This window comes from Anabrus simplex, chromosome 1 (assembly GCF_040414725.1).
Source record: "Anabrus simplex isolate iqAnaSimp1 chromosome 1, ASM4041472v1, whole genome shotgun sequence".
Taxonomy (NCBI): Eukaryota; Metazoa; Arthropoda; class Insecta; order Orthoptera; family Tettigoniidae; genus Anabrus; species Anabrus simplex.
The window spans coordinates 1,615,015,660-1,615,042,642 of record NC_090265.1 but is presented as its reverse complement, the minus strand read 5'-3'; the positions used below and the strand labels follow the sequence as shown (position 1 = coordinate 1,615,042,642).

The window sequence follows — 26,983 nt, the reverse complement described above, 5'->3', positions numbered from 1 at the left end:
TTCAGTGGATTTTGTGAAAGACTCGTCCTTTAATTCCTTGTTTTCATATGCATTGTTTTTGTATTTTTATTCGGCTGATGATGACCCAGATTAGTGGTCGAAACTGGTACCGCTTCCGCTTATAATTAATTAAGAATGTAACACTGCATTTCTTATTTACTTGTACTGAATAGGTTGAACCAAGTTATTTGTTATTTCAATTTAATTGTGATACAGTTCAATACGGAACATCATGAAATTTTTATCTTTAGACGATGATGGTGTCAAGATGGCCATGTTGCAGTGGCTGACAAATCAGGCAGCCGACTTCTATGAGGATGGTATGCAAAAGCTCATTGTATGATATGACAAGTGCCTCAATATTGGTGGGAATTATGTTGAAAAGTGGAGTAATGTACAGGCTTTCATCTATATATATAAAATAGCTTGTCCTGACTGACTGACTGATTCATCATCGCCGAACCAAAACTACTGGACATAAAGAAATGAAATTTTGGGGATATGACTGTTATGATGTAGGTGCTCGCTAAGAGAGGATTTTTGGATATTCCTTCGGTAAGGGGGTGAAAATGGGGGTGAAATTTTAAAATGAGTGTATCTATATCTCAAAACTTTAAAAGTTTACAGATGTAAAAATTGGTATTTAGAATCTTCTTTAAAAATAAGGAAACACGTATTTTATGTTTTTCTGGAAAACCCAATTAAGGGGGGTGAAAAGGGCGTAATATTTTAAAATGACTGTATCTGTATCTCAAAACGTTTAAAGGTTATAGATGTAAAAACTGGTATTTAGAATCTCCATTAAAAATAAAGAAACACTTATATTTTGTTTTCGGAAAATCGTAATAGGAAGGGTGGTAAAGGTTGAAAAACGGGTCGAATGCATTTCATGAGTCTACTTATATTTCAGAACCTGAAGATATTACAGACCTGAAAATTGGTGTTTGGGATCTCCTTAAAAATATAGAAACATGTATTTTTCTTTTTGTGGAAAATCCAATTAATGGGGGGGGGGGGGTGAAAATGGGGTGATTTTTTAAAATGAGTGTATCTATATCTCAAAACTTTTTAAGTTTATAGATGTAAAAATTGGTATTTAGAATCTCCTTTAAAAATAAAGAAACATGTATTCTTCTGTTTTCGGAAAATCTCAATAGGAAGGGTGTAAAAGGGTGAATAATGGGTTGAATGCCTTTCATGAGGCTACTTATATTTCAGAACCTGAAGATATTACAGACCTGAAAATTGGTATTTTGGATCTACTTTAAAAGTAAAGAAACACGTATTTTTTCATTTTAGGAAAATCCAAGTATTGGGGGGTGAATTTTTTAAAATGAGTGTGTCTACATCTTAAAATTTTAAAATTTACAGATGTAAAAATTGGTAGTTAGAATCTCCTCTAAAAATTAAGGAACACGTATTTTTTGTTTCCTGTAAATCCTAATAGGAGGGGTGTAAAAGGGTGAAAAATGGGTTGAATGCCTTAATTGAGGATACACATATCTCAGAAACGAAAGATATTACAGAACTGATAATTTGCATATGGGATCTCCTTTAAAAATAAAGAAACACGTATTTTTTAGTTTTTGGAAAAGCCAATTAATGGCAGTTAAACAGGAGTGACAAATTGGGGTGAATTTTTTGAAAGACTGTATCTACAGAATATCTTGGAAACGTAAAATGTTACAGAGTAAAGAGTGAGTGTAAATCTCCTGTAATTGTAAAGAAATATAGGTGATTTGTTTTGGAAACTTCACTTAAGGGGAACTCAAAAGGGGTGAAATTTTAAAATGAGAATTTTTACAGTATATCTAAAAAAAACTTAACATGTTACAGAAGTGAAAAATGGTATTTTTTAATCTCTATTAAGCATAAAGAAACGTGTACTTTTAGTTATCGGAAATACCACTTGGGCGGAGGGGGGGGTAAAAGTGACTGAAAATGGTGATGAATTCTTTTAATTAGGCTACTGATATCTCAAAACTGAAGATGTTACAGACGTGAAATTTGATATTTGCAATCTGCTTTAAAAGTAAAGAAACACGTATTCTCGGAAAATCCAATGAAGGGGGGGGGGGGGTTTGAAAGAATTGAAAAATTAATTGACTGAATTGTATGAGAATACATACATCTAATAAAAACTAAAGTTGTTACAGACATGAAAATTCTTATTTGGACCTCCTTTAAAAACAAAGAAGAACGCGTTTTGGTGGGGAAACCATCTTGGAGGGCGGGAGTGTAAAGGAGTTGAATTCCTTTCATGAGGACACATAAATCGAAAATTGAAGAAGTTAGAGTCGTGATAATTGGAATTTAGAAGATCCTTTACTATTAAAGAAACAAGTATTATTTGCGGGAAAATTCATTTAAAAGGGGGGGGGATTATTGCGAAATGAAGTGAAAAAAGTGAATTTTTTTTAATCTCAAAACTGAAGGTAATAGACGTGAACATTGGTGTTTTTAATCTCCCTTAAACATAAAGAAACAAAAATTCTTTTAATTTTTTGGTGGGGGGGGGTGGCGGTAAATAAACTTAACGGCGGTGGGGTGTAGAAGGAGGTGAGACCAATTGATTTTACTGTTATTAATGTACTTATAAGGATCCTCCGTTGCTCAGGCGGCAGCGCGCCGGCCTCTCACAGCTGGGTTCCGTGGTTCAAATCCCGGTCACTCCATGTGGGACAGGTTTTTCTCTGGATACTCCGGTTTTCCCTGTCATCAGCCATTCCAGCAACACATAATAGTAATAATAATAATAATAATAATAATAATAATAATAATAATAATAATAATAATAATATTCCGGACCGTCGTTAAATGTGCAGACCGCGCGGGAAAACGCCTCCTGGACAGGTAATGACTAAGAATGCAGTCCGGCCGCGGGTTCAGTCTCGCCAAGGCACCCAATATGACACCACGCCGGATCTCCTGAAGGATTTTATCCATATTAAAAATATTATAGGAAAAGATGGCAAGGATTTACGGACCCAACTGACCGGGAGGAATACCTGAGCCTAGCCCGGGAAGTACGAAATCGATTGCTGGAAAGGAAGATTTAAAAGTGGGAGGAAACGTGCCGTAAAATCATAGAAAACCAGTCAGATCGGGAATTTTGGTGGATTCTGCAGAAAACGAGTCAGATCGCGAATTTCGGCGGATTATATATCTAATACAATAAGCATTCAATTATAAATTTCAGTATAATACCGTAGCGAAGCACGGGTATCTTGCTAGTATAAAAATAAAATTGTTAAAAAATCTCTGTTTGTTTTTCATTTATTTCAAAACAGTACTTACTTAAAAACATGCCTCATATCTATGTTTTGGTTCTTGGTGTGATGAATAGGCTTTTTTAGGTGGGTGGAGATGAGACACTTTGTTTCACCAACATAGCACGTTCTGCAGGCTCCTGGAGTATGCTACATTGAATGTAGCTCCTTCTTCCTGAGCTAGTTATCATCCGTGTTTCATTTCAATACAATGCCACACACAAAGACATCAGGAAATCCTTAGCGAAAACATTTGTCTGGAGTGCTCTGCTTTATGGGAGTGAAAGCTGGGCATTAGGGAAACAGGAGAAGCAGCAGAAATGTGGAAATAATGCAAAAATACAGTGAACTAGACTGACACAAAAAGAAAAAAAATGAGAAATTTTAAAGGAAATAAAGGAGGACAGAAGATTGTTAAAAGAAATGGAAAGAAGGACAATTAAATTTATTGGTCCACCCCTGCTGTTTTTGCCACAGAGTCTGGTCAGTGAAATTGAAGAAAGGAAAAATTAATAAAAAATTAACCCAATCACATCATTTGACGACCCTAGCTCATCATAGTTATTCGTGGCATATGAATCAAATGACGAGCTCTGCTCGCGGTGATGCACAGCTGTACATCAATCCATGTAGTTCAGTCACTAACCCATAGACGCCACTTGTATGCTTTTTTTTTTTTTTTTTTTTTTTTGCTAGGGGCTTTACGTCGCACCAACACAGATAGATCTTATGGCGACGATGGGATAGGAAAGGCCTAGGAGTTGGAAGGAAGCGGCCGTGGCCTTAATTAAGGTACAGCCCCAGCATTTGCCTGGTGTGAAAATGGGAAACCATGGAAAACCATATTCAGGGCTGCCGATAGTGGGATTCGAACCTACTATCTCCCGGATGCAAGCTCAGAGCCACGCGCCTCTACGCGCACGGCCAACTCGCCCAGTACTTGTATGCATTCTGAGCTGAAGTTTACACATGTGGCTTTGGTGTTTTCTCTTTCACCAGGTTCTCACACACTTCCGGAACAAGAGATAAGAGAATCCTTTTTCATATAATTTTGCTCTTGTCAGTTGCCATCATGGCGTCAAGCAGATGTGCTGGTGCTGATGAAGTAGGATTACGGAAGCTAATAGATAGTGTTTTAGAGAGTGACATTGAAGGCAGTGATGTTTGTGACGACGAAATAGACCCTGAAGTACTTAGTTTGAGTACTAGCGATATGTATAATAGTTCTGATGACACAGAAAGTGATGCAAATAACGACGGTGTGCCGAGTCTTTCGAAACGAGCTTGTATCTCGGCACAGACTAACTTGACTGACTGGAACTGGACAAAAAGTGACAATAAACCTGTTATACATAAGTTTAGTGAATACAGTGGTGTTAGTGAAAACTTATTGAAAAAGTTTGAAATGTAGCCACTATCTGAACTCTCGGTTTTTTGTGAATACATTAACCCTTTGTTTGACAAAATATCTGTCGAGACAAATTCATATGCAGCAAAACAGTTGAGCAATCATGACAGAAAAAAGTTGAAAGACGATGATAAATGGTTTGAGACTACACCCGACGAAATTAGGGCATATTTTGCGTTAGTTATACTGATGTCACAAGTGCAAAAGTCAAGAATACAGTTATACTGGAGTAAAGACAGGTGTATAAATACTCCTATTTTTCATGAAACCATGAGCAGGGGAAGATTTATTATAATTTCACGATTTTTACATTTTGTTGACGATGAACAAGTCGATAGTAGTGACAAACTAAGAACGATTAGGCCTATAATACAACATTTCTGCTCCAAATTTTCAGAATTATATTTACCTTCACAAGACATCACTCTAGATGAAAGTCTAATGAAATTCAGAGGCCGCCTTTCATATGTCCAGTGTAATGGGTCTAAACATTCTAGGTTTGGAATAAAAATTTACAAAATTTGTGAATCAAGTTCTGGCTACTGTCTGTCTTTCAAAATTTATGTAGGTGAAGATGTAATGGATCCATGTCTGCCAGCAAGTACAAATGTTGTGCTCAACATGTGTGAACCCTTGTTAGGCCGAGGACGTACATTGTTTTTAGATAACTGGTATTCTTCCCCAGATTTATTCAAAAGGCTACACAACAAGCAGATGAATGTAATTGGAACTGTTAGACAGAACCGAAAAGACATGCCTCGTGATATCAGTAAGACGAAACTAAAATGTGGAGAGTATGAGACGTGGGCTGCCAACAGTATGTTGTGTGTGAAGTGGAAAGATAACAAGGATGTTTGCTTTCTCAGCACTAAACACAAATCAGCTGACATTACAGGGACAGGCAAACTCAGATGAAAGAGAGGACAAACCCCGAGGGAAGAAGTGATAAAGCCCAAAGCCTTGAATATCAGAAGGGGATGCGTGGTGTTGACCTTCAGGATCAGGTTACAGCTCTGTTCCCCGTCATGCGACGCACAGTGAAAGGGTATAGGAAAATATTCTTTTACCTTTTACCCTTTTAAAAATTATGACAATATGATTTGCAATGTTAAAATGGATTAACTCTTAATTCTAAAACACATTGACATCCAAAACACAGTTTTTATAATTTGAAAATTTGGCTAAAAATTGTTTGCAATGTTAAAATAAAATTGATTCAACTATAATTTGGCATTAAAATTTGAGTCGTAAATATAAATATAAATATTGGATGTTAATATATAGGAGCCATAGTTTCTGAAGTGCGTTGGTTTCTAGAATACAGTAACATTTCAGTATTGAGAATTTTAGTTAAGAATTGTGCTCTCTAAATAATGTTATTTAAAAAGACTGTAATTTTGCATTATGCGTGATTAGTCATGATGATAATCTAGAATTGAAGTCTTGAGTTCGTTGGAAAATGGCTTCTAGATTTTAATGTGTATATTATTCTTGTTTTAAATATTGTTATCACTGAAATTAGATTTACATTCAATGTAATGAAATTTGTAACAACAACCCAAATATGACAAACCTTGAGGCAATTGTATAGGCTGATGATGCTTGTGAATAAAAGCGAAACATGTCCCGGTAAATTAGTGTTGTAACATTACAACTTAGCAACACAAACTGTAATTTGTATTGAAAAGGTGGATCAAAATAACCAACAAATTGTTAGTATATAAGTGGTATGTTCCGAGCTGTCAGCGGAGAGATGGCGTGGAATGACATCAGTAGACGAATAAGTTTGAATGGCGTTTATAAAAGTAGGAAAGATCACAATATGAAGATAAAGTTGGAATTCAAGAGAACAAATTGGGACAAATATTCATTTATAGGAAGGGGAGTTAGGGATTGGAATAACTTACCAAGGGAGATGTTCAATAAATTTCCAATTTCTTTGAAATCATTTAGGAAAAGGCTAGGAAAGCAACAGATAGGGAATCTGCCACCTGGGCGACTGCCCTAAATGCAGATCAGTATTGATTGATATTGATTGATTGATTGATTGATTGATTGATATTGTATTTAAATGTGAGGCGAATGGGTTAAGATGTGTCCTATCATTCTATCTCTTCTTCTGGTCAAATTTTGCCAAATCGTTCTCCTTTTCTTCATTCTTGTTTTTCCTTCATCAATATTTTTGAAGGAAAGTGTTTGGAAAGAAATGAAGAGATCAACTTAGGAAAATGTGTCTGCAGGACATCAGAAGGAGAATGCGATGTGAAAATTACACAAAGATGAAATAGGTAGCTAAAGATAAAGAAGAGCAGTTGTATTGACAAGATATAGCCATTAATATATGAATGAGTAAAAATGATGATTATTTATGTGCCATAGTTTGAATTTAAATTTGATTTTCTATGACATTTCAGTACTGTACCAGGAATGCCTAAGGATTTTTTTTTTCCTGGAACATAGTTCATTATGTCGCCAAGTATTTGCAAGAGGAAGGCACAGAACAGCTGATTTCAGCATGCAAGCTAACGAGACGGCGTGGAAGCTCAGACCAAGTGAGAGAGTATGTCAACGGCTGTGACGTAATTGCCATGTGTAGCTGACTCGCTATCGTCTGGAACATTCCATAAACATTTTTATATCTTGGAAACCCATTGAGATATAAAAAAAATTAAGCATGTCATTGTAAATCCCAATACTTGGATGTCACCATGTTAAAATTTCAAGCCAATAGACCCACAGGTTATGGAATGAAAACACATTTTTCTGTGAGCGAACAGCAGTGACCTCGATTGCGCATATAAAAGAGAGTGTTCAGGGAGGTAGAATCAGTTATGCATCGTAACTCAACCGCAACGGTGTGTCATGCTGACACTGTACGGGTCGTGAACCTGGAACTTTGTAATTCGTAATGTTGTACTATTCGCCGGACTTATAAAATTTTTCAACAGTGTGTCGATACTTTTGAAAATATCCAGCGTGTGTTGAGATTAACATATATCCGAGATTAACTTGGAACTTATAAAATTTTCAGCCTGTATTAATGTGAACTTTAACTTTAGACTTATAAAATTTACCACTTGTAATAATGTGACTTTAACATTCGACCCGTGCTACTCAAGTCTTATAAAATTCGTATCAATGATACTCAGGACTTACAAAAATTCTTGAGATTAACATTTTCAGTGATTAAATTTATCAGATGTTGTCTTATTTGTGAACAGTAATACAAAATGATACAGTGAATCTTAAGGTTATTTCGCCATAAATTAAGGAAATACCAACTCAGTTGAAAGAAATTAACAAATATTATTTGCTTAATATTGGTGCAGTGAACAACGAGGAACATTTAAACATATTTTCGTGTGTGGTTAGCGATCTCAACTTTCACTTCACTCTTTAAATTAATTTTCAATCCAATACCGTGAATCCAGAGAGACTGTGGCATTATTTCTTGTGTAAATAGAATGAGTTGTACTGTGAACTTTGTAAATAGAATGAACTATGCTTTGAACTGTGTTATAAAGATAGAATTTCGAACCATGAACTGTGCTTCAAAACTTCGAACTGTGCTTTCATTTCAAAGTGAATTCTTTGCTAGTCAAGTATCTTTAATTAGAACTATACTTCTAATTTCAACTTCAAATGATGACTGTGACATGAACTGTAATACTTAGTGCTATTTTACTGACTTCCAAATAAGTAGAATCATGCTAGTTCAACATTCTTACAAATTAATCCGTCAATTGAACTTTCTAGTGTCAATACAATTTAACACATGACACAGAAATCTTGACCAATTGTTGCCATTATCACATCAACCTGAACAAGATACAACATGGTACGATGTGGGAGATGGTATGTGGTATAACGAGAGACTGAACGTGGTACTTCATGGGAGATGGCACATCACAACATTGATGGAGCTCATCAATGCTGTTTGCTGTACTACATTTCACCAGTTTCTGTTTAAATTCAGGTGATATGAGTGCCTTTATTTTCAAAACTTCTTAAACTGCAGAGACAGTGATAAAATGTTGAAGTCATTTCAAAGTGATAAATAATCCAGTTCAGTCACTAATTCATAATAGACTTCATGAACTAATAACTTTATTTTTATTCAAGTGTTAATTGAAAAAACTCAGAAATTTCAAAGTATTCCAGAAATTTTCAGTTATATTTTTTCAAGTGATAATAATCTTAGAAAGACTGTAGGAATTTTCTTAAAAATACTGTAGTCATTTTCTTAGAAAGACTCTAGGTTTCAAGTGTTAACATTTTGAAGAAAAACTTTAAATTTTATCTGGTATTGAATTTTCGAAGACTCTCTGGTAGCAACATTTATTTTATGAAGAGTGATTCTTTTTTATTTTTGTTCGCTACGAACATTTATTGAGAATTTTCTACAGTGCAATAATAACTATTACAAAAAGGGAATACAGTTAATTTGGTTTCACATGCAAAATACCTAATAAAGTTTTCTAAGCATCATATCAATTGAATAAAGCTAGCCTTAGAAACAGAACATCTATTATTTCGCACTGGCTCCTAAAAACTGAACACTACCTAGGACCCATCTCATGCTCCTTTTCCAGCAACTTTTCCTGGTAAAGTACTTGTGATAAAAATCTGAATACTGATGGAAATTTTTATACCTTAATAGAAAATTCATGATACTGGAAATGTACCAGTACAAAAATTAAATAATAAAATCATTGGGAAAGAAATAAACCCAATAAAATATACCTCTCATAAAAAATACACCATGAAATTTACCTCAGAGTCAATGGAAGTTAGTTTGGAAAGCAACATATGTCTCTTCTGATTGAGAAGATCCCGCAGCATATCTGTCGCTGTAGGATTATCACCATCATCTAAAGGAGAACCTTGTAGTGGGTCATGGACCAACTTTGCTGGTGGAGGCGTTTCTACTGCAAATAAAAATACAAAGCTTACTTCTTAAGATAAAATTAACAAAATAGCTAAGCATAATTACAACATTTAAAACTCCTCTGAGAAGTGACAAACACACAAAAATTTTGGAATGCTATTGCCTGTTCCAGCAGCCTTGTTCACTGGAAGACTGTTCCCAGCTCTGTTTGCTTCACATATCATCATCTATTATCTCTTAGAAACTCACGGACTTCGGCCTTGCAACCTTCATAAACAAATTCTACTTTCTTCCTATTAATTTATCCACATTTCATTTAATGAACATTTCAGAACTGCGCCCTTCCCGCGTCCAAGTACGACACAGTAAAAATTTCCCGACAGCCAGATGTAATCTCAGGGTATTTCTTCTTACAAGAAAAATATCTAATTTTCCTTCTTAGACTTAGCTTAACGTGAATTCTGAGAAAAGACAGGGAATGCACACGACAATAATCGATGAACGTCTCCATCTTATCGCCATCTTGAGTAAATTAATTATTCACTGCATAAATTCGATGTAAATTATATGAAAAATATCTTTACAACTATAAGTCTATCTACAATCAACCTCTACAAATCATCACTCACTTGATAAATTAAAAAAATAACAGAAGACATTTATTAAATTAAGCATAAATGAAAGAATAGAGAACTCAAATCGTCATGAAATTCCATCATCGATGAATAAAATCAGTCATAATTCACAATATTTTACATCTAAGGCAGCGCTGGTTTAATAAAAGACATAATAAACTGAATCCATTGGTTCTGAAATGAACTTGTTTTTCTTAACATATTATTATGTCTGAGATTTAAATTAGTCATTCAATTACTGTGTAAATAATTAATTAGTTTGCAAGAAAGTTCATGATTCAAATCAATCACAATAACATAATCACCTTGAATTTTAAAATGAAATATTTCTTTACAATTGATAAATTTCATGTTTATGCAATCTGAACTCGTTATTAAATTTGTTCTCTGGCGTAGAAATATTTTCCGATGATTGATGGGCTAAGCTTACTATCCCTATTGCCTACCAAACTCTAGGCTCCTAACACCCTAGCCTATCATTTGAAATACCAGATAAATTGTTAATCATCACTCGAAATATAAAATAACCTATAACATTTCTAACTAAATAATTCTTAATTTGATACTATAAGGCTCAATAAGATGGCTGTGCGGATGAAGTGCCCTGTCATTGCGCTGTAAGAAATATGTGTCTGGTCGGTTTTTAAGGCGTCATCGCTAATTTGTGCTGTTTATTCGCGGGTTTTATTAGTGCACTGACGTTATCCGGCGGAATCGTGGCTCTTTCTGTGAGTTATTATACTTGGTTTTAATAGATTTTGGTACCAACGATAGTAGACATTTTAATCGATCGTGTTATGTCAATCATAGATTGCATGTTATCAAGCAAACCATCCGTTGAAAATAGCGCACGCATTATAGTACGTTTAACTCAAATAACTGCCAATAGAGGCTGGTGAAGGGGGCCGCGATAATATGGTCCTTAGTTAACTCTCTTTGCAAGAGTCCAGTCTGACCTCTCCGTTAATTGATAATACTTCCGCCGCGATCGCTAGGCGCTAGATTTTAGTTAAGATGTTACCTGGTCGCTATGGTACTCTGCCATGAATTGCTATACCATTAAACTTTGGCACTTCGTTTAACCACCGTCCTCATTCAGAATGGAGATCGATTTAGAAACAAGAAATAAATGCCTTATCTGTGATAAAACCTTTTCTCATAAAGGCTTGCTTGTCCACATGGGAAAGAAGCATAAAGATAGGTTACGCCAGAATGAGAATCAGTACTACGCCCTGATGGAACGACCTACTACTTCTAAGGGCTCCACGGGAATATTGTCTTCGTTAGGAAGAAATTTTAGACCACAATATAAATATTCGGACTCCGAGACAGAAAGTGAAGATGTACAAGATGAACAAAACGAGGATACTGTGAACAGACCGGAAGATAATTCCGATACACGAAGAACCCAATGCCCTCACTGTGGTGGATATTTTCAAGGAGCGAGAGGTGTAAACATTCACATCAGTCGCTCTCATCCACAAATACATCGAACTATCTTGTTAACCAACTTCAGTCAACGCGTATCTCAGTCAGAAGATGATATTATTCCCATTGAGCAGCAATATCCTGTTCAAGAGGAGACTACTTTCCAGTCAGAATTAAAGGAATGGAAGAACAAATTCATTCAGTTCTCCAGTGAAAACGATTCTGAGTTCGACACACTCGTGTGGGAGTTGTCGGAATTTCTGAGTAACTCTATCCATCTCTTACCTGGTCCAAAACACCCCGCTACGAAATATTACGAAGCCAGGAGAAAACAACGTCTCGGACATCAAGGTAAAACATATAGCAAGTCCTCGAATCCACAACGTGCGACCAAGAGAGAACGCCAAGAAAGAAAACGTAAATATGACTATCAGCTCACTCAGTTTCAGTTCTACAATCAGCGAAGGAAAGCCGTGCGGAGGGTACTTAATCCAAAATCCGAATCTTGCAACGTCGATATTTCCAAAATATCTGCCACTTACTCCGATTTATTTTCCATTGAAAATTCCAATATAAGGCATGATTACTGCTCCAAAATCAGCGACGTAGACCGTGTAGAGCTAGATGAAACGTACAGCCCCAGAATCACAAAAGAAGAAATCTCCGCCGCAACACGTCGAATTGCAGTAGATACCGCTCCTGGTCCTGACCGTGTCTTAGTACGTGTCATCAGGGACGACACGGTATGCGAAATCATATCAATCATTGCGACTAGAATGCTTTCAACAGGCAAAATACCCCAGTGTCTAAAGAGTGCTAGAACCGTGTTGATACATAAGAAAGGCGATGTCGAATGTCTGTCAAACTGGAGACCGGTAACGATCTGTTCGGTAATTAGACGTGTTATTGAAAGGGTATTAGATCAGCATTTGCGCTCCTTTGTAACTTTCAGCGAACACCAAAGAGGCTTTAACGACCAGCCAGGATGCCTTATAAATACTTCCATTCTCAGAGGACTCCTCAAGACAGCAAAGACAGATAAGCAAGATGTTACCGTGATCTTTCTAGACATATCAAAAGCCTTTGACAACATCGGACATGAGCACTTAAATCTAACACTAGCTGGCGAGCCACTTCCATGTAAACTGAAGGAACTAATCATCAATCTACAGACTGACAATACAACACAGATCGAAACCACTAAGGGTAAAACGAAGCCAATTCGCTTGTTGAGAGGACTTATGCAGGGATCACCATTATCGCCAGCATTGTATAACTTGGCCACAGATTTCATTTTTGATGAGATAACAGAAGAAAACCTACTACAAGCATATGGCAAATCAGTTTCTGCAGAATTGCCCCCTCTTAGTATTATAGGTTTCGCCGATGACACAGTTATTGTTGGCAAAAATAAGGAAGCGGCTCTTGAGTTGACACGCATCGCTATCACGTTGTTCCAGGAAATCGGTCTACAGATAAATGCCAACAAATGTGTGGGCATATGTATTGAAAAGGGGAAACTCGTGGACGGAGTGCTCGATATTCATGACAATTTTAAGGTCAGTACTGTTAAAGAAAGAGAAGAAATTCGATATCTTGGTGTCACTTTTAACGAAACACTCACCTTTGATGCAAACACTTCTTTAAAAACCTTGCACAAGAAGTTAGATGCTCTTACAGCCTCACCTTTGTTAAAGGCAGATCAAAAGTTCACTGTTTTGAACAAAGCAGTCAGTCCCACTCTCGTGTATGCTTTTCAGACCGCTGAAATTAGACAAGTACCGCTTAGCTTCCTGAAAACCGCCGACAAAATGGTAAAGAGCTCCCTAAAGGAAATTTTGCAATTACCCACGGATACACCCGATAGTTCTCTGTATTCTGATTTAAGATTCAAAGGCCTCGGACTTTTCAAAGCAACCTGGGAAGTACACCTGCAACAAATAAGCGCATGCAACGCTCTTCGCCGAGCCAGCAATAGCTACGTTTTAAAGATGCGTGATCTGACATCCGAAACGACGCATTGTCTACAGGCCCTCAACATCACAGATATTAACCGATTCTCCAATAAAGGCAGTGACCTTCCAAATCCAAGAAAAATCCGCCAAGAACTAAGAAGTCGTGAAATGGCAACTTGGTGCTCTTTGCCTCAGAAGGGGATCGGTGTAGAGTTGTATAAAGAGTACACACCGGCCAATAACTGGATTAGGCATCACCAGGGACTTTCTTGTAGCGAATGGCGAGAGGCAATCAAGATGACATCGAATGTTTCTGCAGTACGAACTATCCCGGGCAGAACTCAGGACGGAAACCTCTGTCGCAGATGCGTCAGAGAGAAAGAAACACTGGCTCACGTCCTGGGTTCTTGCCCCTACGGCGAAATACTGAGAAACTCACGTCACCACAAGATAAGATCACTGATTGCAGAAGAACTCCGTAGCAAAAACTTCCGTGTATATGAAGAAGTCCACGGTTTGTCTACGACAGGGAGCACAAGACGAATTGACATAATTGCCTTTAAAGATAATGACACGAAAGGCTTCATTATCGATCCGACTATCCGATTCGAGCACCATGTCGGCCAGTCTACTGAAGTTCATCTTGAAAAACAGAACATCTACGCGCCCACCATTCCGTTCTACAAAAATAAATACCAGCTGAATGAAGTAGAGATTATCGGCCTAATGATTGGTGCTCGTGGCACAATACCTGCCTTGTTCGTAGAATTCTGGAAAAAGTTCGACCTGCCCATCAACAGCATTGAAAGAATAGTTACCACCACCATACGTGGATCAGTACAAATCCTGAAATCTCACCTGTTCGGACCTCCATAATCTAAGAAATCCTTATTATCACTATATTTCTATATGATAAAAACTTTCTCTATCCTGATATGCTTTACTTTGTCCATTGTGGCAACCCGTAATTGCGGGAAGTCGTTGATTCGTTCAATAAATATATATATATATATCTTGATACTATATAACTACGTTGTACATTATGGCTATACCGACTTAATATATCTTCCACTTCACACATGTTACCACAATATGTCATAAGACACAAATATTTCAACACCAACAGCTGTATTTGACATTATGGTAAATCTCTGATCTCAACTATACATATAAATCCACCATTCATACCTTACTTTGTGTTATTTCCATGGCGTATTTCCTTCCTCGTGCTTGCATCACTTATTTGATCCAAACAATGAATATCTAAGCCTTTATCGACCATGTTTACATCTTATAATCACTTAAATTCACATTACCATTCTCAAATTACTTCATATAACTTCTTTCTCAACTATTAAACCTTCAAACAATTCCATATCATCATTATCAATACCATATTTCATTACTCATAACCTCTTCCAACATAAATGCGATTACTAAGACGTACTATTCTTCTTTACATAAATCGCTGCCTACGTTATAATACAAGGCCTGGAAATAGAGCCTGTAAAATGCTATCGAAGTGGTCACACTGAAGTTCAATACCGGGCTTCTAGGATCGCTTTCTTGCCCCCTGTCTACCATTCGCGCCTTTAAACGTGTTTATTAACTGAGTTGGTTGTGAATGTATTATGTATTCGTCTGATGTTAAGCATTCACAGTTCCAATCATGGTTTAATCACGAGAAATTAAAGGTAGTGGAATTTCGTTTCACAAGTTTCCAGTGAATGTTTAATATTCGAAACATTATTCAGAGGAAGTATTACGCATGAGATACGACTTCAAGATGATGAAATTAGGCCTCTGTTCCTAAGTTTTGATCCGAGTTACGTCTTTTTTTTTTTTTTCTTTTTTTTTTAAACAGCTGTAGTGCGCCGGCCTCTCACCACTGGATACTGTGGTTCAAATCATGGTCACTCCATGAGAGATTTGTGTTGGACAAAGCGGAGGTAGGACAGGTTTTTCTTCGGGTACTTTGGTATTCCCTGTCATCTTTCATTCCAGAACACTCTCCATTAACATTTCATTTCATCTGTCAGTCATTAATCATTGCCCCAGAGGAGTGCGACAGGCTTCAGTAGCCGGCACATTTCCTATCCTCGCCGCTAGATGGGGCTTCATTCATCCCATTCCTGACTCGGTCAGATGACTGGAAGGAGGCTGTGGATTTTCATTTTCCCTTTTTGTAAACAATGTTACCGTCACCGGCAATCATTTGAGAGGCCTCTTCAAACTCAGAAATTTTAAATTAGAAAACCAACCAGAAAAATAATTTGCCCAACATGTTTGGAGAAAATGAATGTAACAGGAGCTAAAAATATTGTATTTTTCCCTGAAACAATGCTGGTTTGAAAAGTATGGCAGTGGTTTGTCCTGAGAGCATTAAATACAGTTTAAAATAAACCATTTGTTTTGTGGAGCATTTTATGAAATTGTTCAATGTGCATGACGTCTGCAACACCTCACATGGGATATATTCCAGGAATGAGAACAAACGAGCATCTTTTAGTACTGAAGATGAACGCCTCAGTTGGTTAATTAATGATTTCCTGTCTATATTAAGAACATTCAAATGTATTCAGACAAAGTATAAAAGATTCATGAGGGAAATGTATCAGACATAGATCTTGACTACCCAATCAACTGTGGCCTGCGTAAAATACCTCATAAGTATACATTTGCGTTATACATTGACGAGGAACCTAACAAGCGATGACATCAAGCTCTTCTTCAGCTACCTAAGATGCCAAGCGGAATACAATGACATTATGGTTTGTGTGGCAAAAGAACAAACAGACTGTAAACGTTGTTTAGAAAACATCTCTTCTCCAGCTACTCAAAGTCCAACATTGTGTCTTATTCGTTTTCAAGATCGAGGAGCCCTCAGATACCTAAAGTCGTCATCTGTGGCACTTCTGCAGTGAACGACGGAATTTGTCACCTCTGCTACACAGTACTTGCCCCGAAGAAAGATACTAAACAGTGTACGTATTTTTCGAAAGATATGTTCAACAGCGAAATTAAGTGTAGAAAGTGTAAAGACGACAAACCACCTCTTTTTTTTACTATGAAAATTTCTGAGACCTCTATTAGATAACATTGCTTCGAGCCACTCAAGTAGAAGAGAGAAAGTTTTGAAACTTGGTAAGTAGCCCCTCAAAAGGAAAGTTTTGAAACTTCAATGACATATCCAAGCCAATACAGCACCGCTCTATAAATAAAGTACTGTCAATACTCGCAAAAACATTCAGTTCGTTTTACTTAGGATATAATTTACTTCTTGACATATACGGCCATGCGAATACAAGGGGCAAGGACGCGATCCTAGCGGCTGAATAGTGAACTAGGATGCCACACGTTTCCATGAATGCATTTCAAGGCCTTGTATTATAGTGTAGGCAACGACATAAATACTTCCTTAAATGGATCTATTTTCTTCTCATGTTACGATGCTTAACCTTAAATATTTCAATCATGCATCTAGTAACATTATTTGACAAGGAATAACTTGTGTGTGTATATATATATATATATATATATATATCGCACTTCTTCACATATGATCCACTTATGACGTAATCCTTGCCTGAATGGTTTCACGAGATCCGTAACTGATATTTAACATTCACAAATCCTTATATTCAGCTGTTTGATACTTTACCTTCAAGTAAGCGTTCATTTTGATAATTTCTTAGAATAATATTCTCCCTTTTAAGTATTCTATTTGTTTTTTGTTTTTTGTGCTATAACCAATCAATTATCTATATTTGTATAGAATCTTCGGTCTCATCTTATAGAAATCTACTATTTCAAATTATTTATCTTCTGAAAATTCAATTTGGTTCTTAATGCTTTTTCTTAAGGAATGATTCTTTCGTAACTTTCTCTTTCTTCAACACATCTAGATGGTGAGTTCCGAAGAGTTGCTAATCTTGCGTATCGGCTCTATCGGCAAACATATTTAAATAAATACTTGTATATTATGCCGTCCTTATATTTTTCTTCTGTGCTACAGCAAGTATCTTGCCATCTTTTCTTATTTTGGAGCAGTAATTCTTCAGAAATTCTGCTGTAGTCATGATTATTCCTCTCTTCCAACGCAGTAATAGCGAGTTGCTTCCTATCGCCTTGGGTTCAATTTTTCAAGTGTGTATGTTAATAATACATGGTGTAGTGGTAGCGTGCCTGCCTCTCACCCAGAGGCCCCGGGTTCGATTCCCGGCCAGGTCAGGGATTTTTACCTGGACCTGAGGACTGGTTCGAGGTCCACTCAGCCTATGTGATTAGAATTGAGGAGTTATCTGACAGTGAGATAGCGGCCCCGGTCTAGAAAGCCAAGAATAACGGCCGAGAGGAATCGTCGTGCTGACCACATAACACCTCGTAATCTGCAGGCCTTCGGGCTGAGCAGCTGTCGCTTGGTAGGCCAAGGCCCTTTAAGGGCTGTAGTGCCATGGGGTTTGGTTTTATGTTAATAATATATAAAAAATTCTTGTTTTTTGAAACAATTCACGTGACATTGCTCTGTTCTCCAGTGCCTTTTAGAAATAGACGACCCAAGTTAGTCATGGCCTCCTAAAGTATTCATATCTCAAGATTCTCTTGTATACAATCTGGGCCTGTGTGGTCTATACCTTTTCTGGACGCCATTTTGTACTAGTCCGGAAATGCAATGGGCACAGAACTAATTTACACAATATTATTCTTTCATATAAAACATATTTTACAATTTAAATTGCAAACAAGTTACGTATTTATGCACTAAAACCAGTACAATATTTTCTCAGAAGCCCCATTTTCTTGTATATTAAAAAGTCTGCTCAATATTTATAAACACATAACAACATGTTTTTTCCTATTTAAAAAAATGGATACCAAATGGGGAAAATTATGAGAAAATAAACCCTCTTCAGTATGACAGACTTGTTAAAAACCTATTATGCAGAACTAGCTTAAAAGCTCATGTCAGTATGAAAAAACGTCTAGTTTGAATAAAATGGTTGTGGTGAAAGATGAATAATTTTATGTGGATGTAAAGATGTTCCCCATTGGGCTCAATTTGCTCTCAACCACTTGTCATCCAGGGTGACAGTACCATAATGATATACAGTGCTCATGAAGTCCACAAAAACTTTTTTTTTGCTAGTGGTTTAATGTCGCACTAGCACATTGAAGGTTTCTGGTGAAGCAAAGATGGAAAAGAGCTAGAATTGGGAAGGAAGTGGCTATGGTGTACTGTCCCAGCATTTGCCTGGTGTGAAAATGTAAAACCACTGAAAGCCATCTTCAGGACTGCCAACAGTGGGATTCAAGCCCACCATCTCCCAAAATGCAAGCTCACAGCTACGCAACTATAACCACACAGCCAACTCGTTTGGTCCACCTTATTTTCTCTAATCACCACCATCAATACGTCTAAAAGGTATCTAACAATTTCTTAATGTTGCCTTTGTTCAGGGTCCAAGTCTCTCCACAGTACACTACAACTGTCTACACATAGGTCTTCATAAGCTGTTTTCTTAAGCTCCGAGACATGTGCACTGCTGCTGTCGAACAGCCCCGAAAATAGTTTTGGACATATGAAAAAACTTATCATCAGAAGTTTTGTCTTTTTGAGACTAATTTTCAGATTATACTCTATTTCATCATTCAGGCACTGTGAAATTTTAATTTTCAGATCATACTCTGTAATTTTATCATTCAGGGACTGTAAAATTTTAGTTAAGTGTTTGAACTTTCTGCCAGCAAAACCATATCATTGGCTGAATTATCCTTCCTCCAATTTTCACACCCATACTGGTGTTTCTTATGGACATAATCAGGATCAACCAATCAAATCATCATACTGGGTAGATTTGCACTTAGGGCTTTCACCCAGGTGACAGATTTCACATCAATTGTTTACATAGAATATTCTTCAGACTATTTCAAAAAACTTTGAAATTTATGGACATTTCCCTTGATAAATTATTCCAATCATAATTCCTCTTCCTGTAAATGAATTTTACATAAAATTGTTCACAGACACTATCACTGCACTGTTGATTCATCCAAACCATTAATCACTCGAATCATCATTGAGTTGTATTTAAGGCTGTCACCCAGTAGCAGATTACCTATCAATTGTTCCATATCAATCAACATGACAACAGTCCTAGTGAGAGCAAGCAGCCTTGTCTCACACCTTTACAGATTTTTTTACATTCTGTTAATTAATTTCAGGACCTGAAAACAACATTCTGAAGTTGCTATAGACTTTTTTTTTTAATAGGCTAATTATTAGCTGGTGGCAGTTTATTTGCTCCAGGAAAGGAAACAACTTCAAATCAAATCAAAATCTCTTTATTTGCAAATGAGGTGTCTACCTTGGAGGCAAATGGTACACTAAAATACATTATTGTCAAGCACTAGATATTAAATTAAGAAGAGAAGAATATTTTCCCGAAATACAATATTATACAATTTATGCAAATAATTTTTTCTATTAAACACACATAAATTTATATTGTTTACAAAATTCTACTTACAATATCTCCTGTACTACTTACAAATATAGTCAACTGATTTACAGTATGTGGAATTACTTCAAATGATACTATACAACTGGTATAAGATTAAAATTTACATTGCATTTGTTTACTTACTTATTTTTTTACCCATTCTGGAACCTAAGTAGCATAACGACCTGCTGTGTCTTAACCAGAGCCCCTTTTGCCATCACTTTTCAGAGTTCCTTTTGTTAGTTTGTCTTACTGAATGCCTCCCCATAGATAATCAAATAAGTACACAAGTTTCTCTCCATGTCCATCGTTCTTTCTCCAAGGCAGCATATAGAGCCAACAGCATCATGCATTTACACATGTTTATAAAAACCAAACTGTGTCTCACCCAGATAATGCTCAATATTGGATTTCATTCATCTTTCCAATTTTTCAATGTATGGGGGATAAGGCTAATGGTCTAGTAATCTCTACATTCAGCTGTTGATGTTTCCTTTGGAATTAGATGATATCTGAGGTTTAAATTTGCTGTGGCCATTTTCCTTTCTCAATGATTTTTACCATTAATTTGAACGTCCATTTGAGTGTAGTCTGCCTGCCACACTCTTCATTAGTTCTACCAGAATGCTGTTGATACAAGGTGCTTTGTTCATGGAAAATGATTTTAGATCAACTTCAAACTCTTCTCTGAGTGTTGTATCTTCTGTTATTGATCTTTCTTTTTCAATAGAACTATGCAACACAAAAAAATGTCTTCTTAGATATGTCAGTCTTTCAGGTTTATTAAGCAAAGTGGAATTGATACTGAATACTTCCTCCACAGACTGACAACTCCTTCACAATTATAATAATAATTATTATTCCAAGTAAAAATCAAACTGTCTTATTAGTCTGTTTCACAACTGTTAATAATTTCATAGTGTATTGAAGATATGGTGGCCTCTGAAAGCCCAAGTGTAGGATAAAGTATTCCTTTGTAATTTTGGAATAAAGAAGTACCAGCTTTCCTTCTCTTCAGGAACACTTCCATGGAGTTTGCATGGTAAAAGAAGAATGAATTGGTGCAAGACTCAGAAAATTATCTTTGGTTGAAAGTATCCATTCTGTACATGAACACAATTTTGACAATTGGAATGATTTAGAATTAAAATAATTAGCTGTTGATAAGCAACATGTAGCTGCTATACACAAAGTCATTTACAAAAAAAATATCACAAAATCTTCTTGACAATTCTTAAATATATTCTAGATTCACTAATATGTGGTTTTACAATACTGCACTTCCAGCCAATGATAATGTTCAACTCTAGTGGGGCACCACAAACCTGCTGACAGTAGGATTTGGAATGGAAAATTCTAAATTCCCATGGAGGGAATTAGATGTTTTTCACCAATAGAGCATGTCAAAAGCATATCAGATGTAAGGCTTTTCAGGCGTTTGCTCTATTAACCAGCGTTTCGTCTTAGGTCTGACACTAGACTCGTCAGAGTGGGATGTGTCAGACCCTACCCACTGACGCTGACCCGGAGTCTAGTGTCAGACCTAAGACGAAACGCTGGTTAATAGAGCAAACGCCTGAAAAGCCTTACATCTGATATGCAGTAGGATTTGGATCCACCATCTCCTGAATGCAAGCTCACAGCTATGCGACCTTAAACACATGGCCAATTTGCTCAGCCATCGAGTGTATAAATCGGTTACTGGTTGCATGGCATGCACCTGAGCATTGTCTTTCAATCTGATGGGAAGCATCTGCAGAAAGTGTTGTCACTTCTTGTGCAATGCTGGTTGCAGGTGATGTCCCAAAATTGAAGAGTAATACTGCGCATTCAAAAATTATCATAGTTGATTTGTATATCAGAATCCCATCACCTTCACACTCCAGGGGTCCTGACGCACTTTTGACTTTCATGGGGACCGGTAATGATGCCATCCATTCAACTGGCATTTCAGTTTTGGCTCATAAGACTGTGCCCATTGGGCTGCGCTATTCCTGTTTTGAGAACATCTTGAATACTAACAGTTCAACCAGACGCTCGCAGATGACACTATTATTTGCATGTGCAGAGAGTTGGATAGATGAGTCCAGGTACTGTGGGGTAGGTTGTGTACCACCCTAATGTGTCCATATCAGAGACACAATGGTTACGTTTTCTTGTGAACATACAACAGTGTAGCCACTAATACAGCAACGGCCCTCGTATAGTAGTAAGGATGTATCCTAGGTAAAAGAGAAAGGAGTAGAAAGGAATAGAATATAATAAAACAGATTTTGTCTGACAAGATTAAGGCCATTAGGCCCTCTTTTCCATCCAACCAGATTATACAATATTTCTTCATCTTTCATAACCACATAGGATCACTTTAGCCAGTCCGTCGTTCAGGTCTCTTTGAAGGGATTGTTCGGGCTTTGCGGTCCTCCCACTACTTCTTCAGACGGTCCGATCTTCATGCCCTTTCCTCAGTTGAAAATATGTGTGTTGTTAGTTTGTTTCATGTAAGGGTAAAGTGGAGGTTTGTATTCTTGAGTTTTGTATTCAATTTTATCTTATTTGTGGTGTCATCTTTTGTAAGGCGTATTTCCTTCAGATCCTCTCTTATTTCTCTGATCCATTTACATCCTGTTGTGGTATTTTTTGAGACGAGATTGTGTTGTACTAGTTATTTCAGAAGTCTCAAATCCTGTATCCTCATGATATGTCCAAAGAATCCCAGTCTGTTCTTATGTATAGTATCTGTAATGGGTTCTAGCTCTTTGTACACGACTTTGTTAGGTATTATTCGCCACTGTCCATCTTTCTGGTATTTTTTGTTGATACAGGTTCTTCCAATCCTCCTTTCAATTTTCTGAAGTCTGTCACCCTTTGATTGTTTATTCAGGTGAAAAAGTGTTTCTGCTGCATATGTAGCTTCCAGTTTTATAACTGTGTTGTAGTGTTTTATTTTTTCATTTATTGATAGACATTTCTTTTTGTAGATATCCCATGTTAATTTTTGTGCTTTAGCTAATCTATTTGTTCTTGTCTGGATTGAGATTTTTTTCATTTAGGTTATGTGTTATTACTTCTCCAAGATATTTAAATTGAGTTACTATTTTGATTTTATTACCATTTATGGTAATTTCTTTTAGTTGTGTTGGTTTTTGGGGCATAATTTCTGTTTTGTCAAATGATATTTTGAGGCCAATTTTATTTGCAATGTTTTGAAGTTCTGATATCTGGGTTTTTGCTTCTTTTATGTCCACTGCTAGTAATGCTAAATTGTCAGCGAAACCTAGGCAATTTGTTTTGATTTTTCAGCCAATCTTTATTTTATGGGGACATTTCCTAAACCATTCCCTCATTACAATTTGTAGAGCACAATTAAATAATAGTGGTGAGAGCCCATCTCCCTGCCGTAGTCCAGTTTTAATTTCAAATGCCTCTGATGTTACAACCCAAAACTTCACTTTTGATTTGGTGTTAGTGAGAGTCAATTTTATCATGTTTATTAATTTGGGGTTTAGTCCTAGGTGTCTTAAAATTTTAGACAGAGATTCTCTATGGATGCAATATTCATACAATATTTATATTACTCTATTAAAGAAATAGACTACAAACGAGACATCTTACATCTACTAAACAATACACTATCATGATATAAAAAATTATAATAAAAAGAAACAAATGATGACAATGATGACGACAACAATGACGACAACGATGTACACCATTTTTACATTACTACAGTAGGGTAGACCAGGGTAATTGTAAACACTTTCTACTTATCTTGGATATATTTTACTCCACTTAGTTCCAGTACTAATTAGCATCAATTATAAAAGATCAAATTATTTCTACACCTTTCTTTCATCTATAAATGGAGTTTAGGGTTCACATCTTAACAATTTCATAATTTAATTGGGTGTTTACATTTACCCCCATCCCCTCCCAGAGGTGGTAAATGTAAACATCAGATTTAGTGTTAAAGTGTAGCTGTAGAAATTAAACATATATTATGAATAACTACAGGTCTATAGCTACTTCAATTATTTTTTTCATTAATTATAATATGTGTTTACAATTACCCCAATGTTCATTTTTATTGGATGAGAAGACAAAGAAAATTGAAGAATATGGTTAACCTTTTAATTATGAAACGCTAACAAAATTGGAACTGTATGAGGGAATACAGAAGCACCATTCTTTGATTGTTCAACATTGTGAGAAAAAATCAATTGTATCAGGCCTATAAAAAATACAAAATTTCATTTTCTTCATAAAATATTTAAAAAAATATGTAGGTTTCAGCCTTATAAAGAATTTTACAAAATTTCAATTGCACCAGGAAATTTTATTTTGCAATTGTAATGACCCCTCCGAACTTCTGGTTGTGGTAACAATTTCTTTATATCAAAAAGGTCAACTGATGATTTTTCTGGGATTGATGGCGAGAAAAAGTGTGATGTCCCTTTCCAAAGAAAATTGACCATATCTGTTTCACCCAGTTCAACAACCTGACCTGCATAAAACAAATATCCTTTTTTCTTCTGGAATTTGACTATAACCCAGTCTTCTAACTTTGGAGCAAATCCTTCTTCTGTGAAGAAATTTTCCTCTTCTGCATCCAACTCTTCTTCGCTCAATTCGATAGGACTCCCTCTATCATCTTCCAAAAACATCCCCTCCACATTTTCTGATTCTGACGTTTCTTCTTTCTTTTACCACCTTTCCTTTTATGATTAGGCCTATGTTTTGATCCCTTCTTATCCTTTACATATTGTTCCACATTTGATTTTCTTTTTTTCAGTGAAGATCTTGCAGCTTCAGCTTCATTTAGTATCTCCATTATCTTCTGTACAGTGAGAACTTCAGTTCACAGTGCAGGTGTAATTGTATATCGTCAGCATACATGTTGTATCTGCAGTTGTTAACCAATGATGTAACATCGCTGATATAGACAGAAAATAGAAGTGGTCCTGGGACAGACTCCTGTGGGATACCATCCTCTACAGATTGCCAGGATGAATATTCATTATTGTTATTTCTTAGACATGCTGACAACCATGGGTGTGTGAGTTCATTCACTGAAGACTGATGGTTGAAAAAAAGTTGTTTGGAAAGTATGTCTAGTGTCAACTGAGTCAAAAGCCTCAGAGAGGTCAAGAAGAGCTGGGATTGTAACTTGTCTTTTTTTTGTGAATTTCATCTGTAACCTTAGGTAATACGGTACTAGTGCTATGACTGCATCAAGAAACTAGTGTCCTCTTCGTCAAAAATAACATGTGTTTGCAAGTAGGGCTTTTGAAAGAGCCAACAGTATACTTACTTGTTGGTAGTCAGTTACGTCTTCAGGTGGTGATTTTTTAAGGAGCAGGACAATAACAACAGCAGCAGCTTTCCATAAAGAGGGATATGTTCCAATCATTAGTGAATGATTAATTAAATATATGAGTTATAGTACTGTAGGTAAAATTATATCAATTGTTCCCTTAATCATTTCTATTTCAATGTTGTATATCCCTTTGGACTGTGATTTTTTTCTAAATATGGCTTGTTTAACTTGTAAGAAACATGAGGAAAGTACACAGGTGCTACCACATGCAATAATATGTGTTAGTCGAAACAACAATCTGCATAACAGATATAACTGTATACTTCCCAGAGACAATTACTTACGATAAATTCCAGCTTGAGAAGATTTCCTAGATGTATCTGAATAAAATTCTATTGGAGGTGGAAGTGGAGAACCTTGAGGACTTTGAGGAGACTTCAAATTCTCATGACTTCCAAATGGACTTGAGGCCTAGTAAAATTAAAAAAATGAAGTGTATGAGACATGTCAGACTAAAATCTAAACACATTTCTATGAACAAAATTTTATGAACACCGTCAAATGGTGTTATGCTGCATTAAAAATTCAGTTCTAAAAGTAGTATTCTACTAGAAACAGGAGGTTAAGCAAAATATATTTTTGAATTTGTTTAATCTGTCATCAATTTAAATGTTGGTCTGTATGAATGAAGTTGACTTCATTAGAGACTCCTCATTTATATCATATTGTATGATTTTTCTTCTGCTTTGTAGATTTGAGTCGTATGCGCGAACAAACGTCTATGTTACATTCCATAAATATTGAGAAAAACGGCAATAAAGATAATTGTTGATCGCGGGACATGGCTACGCGAGAGAATGTAACATAGACTTTTATTCCGTAAATCAACATGTTATAAGTGCACGCGCCCACTCATTCGTACATAATGTATGCAAGCAGAGGAGAATAGTGTTATTTTAAAGTTTTATTGTAATTATAATGATTTGGTGCGTACATCTTTCCACTCACTAGGCTCACGTTTCCTTTTCCTGCATCTGTTTTTCGTCAACTTGTATATACTGCTTGGGGACAACAGTATATTACGACCAATACTATCGTCTGATTGCATGATTATGGTTTCAGTGAGTAACTAAATATACTCAGTAATATAAGACTGAACAAACCAGAAGAATCTCCGGACTAAAATGTGTATTTTACATTGCATTCAATTCGTGACATTGTTGAGCGCTCGCGCGGGAAACGATGTAACATAGACTTTTGTTCCATTATTTTTCAAGTGCATTTCTCTTCACAATTTCTAGAATACTATAGCCATCTGTTGAGATATGCTCAATCTACCTGCAAATACATATCCAGGACACATCATAGATGTTTGTTCAGTGAATATCTCAAATTCCACAAAAATGTAACATAGACGTTTGTTCGCACATACGACTCATTTCTGTATTGTTTCTGTGTTTGATTTTAATATGCTTTTTATTGTTAGTGATGTTTTATGTTGGACCCTAGTGGATTTTGTTTTAATTTGTGCATTTACTTGTAACACTACCCTCATCGTGCACAACATTGTTTATATCAATCAATCA

General features: G+C 36.3%; 1 protein-coding gene across 1 annotated transcript in view; it reads right to left on the bottom strand.

Moving 5' to 3' along the window:
- Rab3-GEF (Rab3 GDP-GTP exchange factor) overlaps positions 1-26,983 on the bottom strand; it is a 517,470-nt gene that overhangs the window by 188,064 nt on the left and 302,423 nt on the right. The window contains exons 29-30 of the mRNA XM_068226364.1: positions 25,742-25,868; positions 9,451-9,602 (exon numbers count right to left, since the gene is read on the bottom strand). Coding sequence (XP_068082465.1) covers positions 9,451-9,602; positions 25,742-25,868 — 279 coding nt within the window. The remainder of the gene's footprint in view (positions 1-9,450; positions 9,603-25,741; positions 25,869-26,983) is intronic.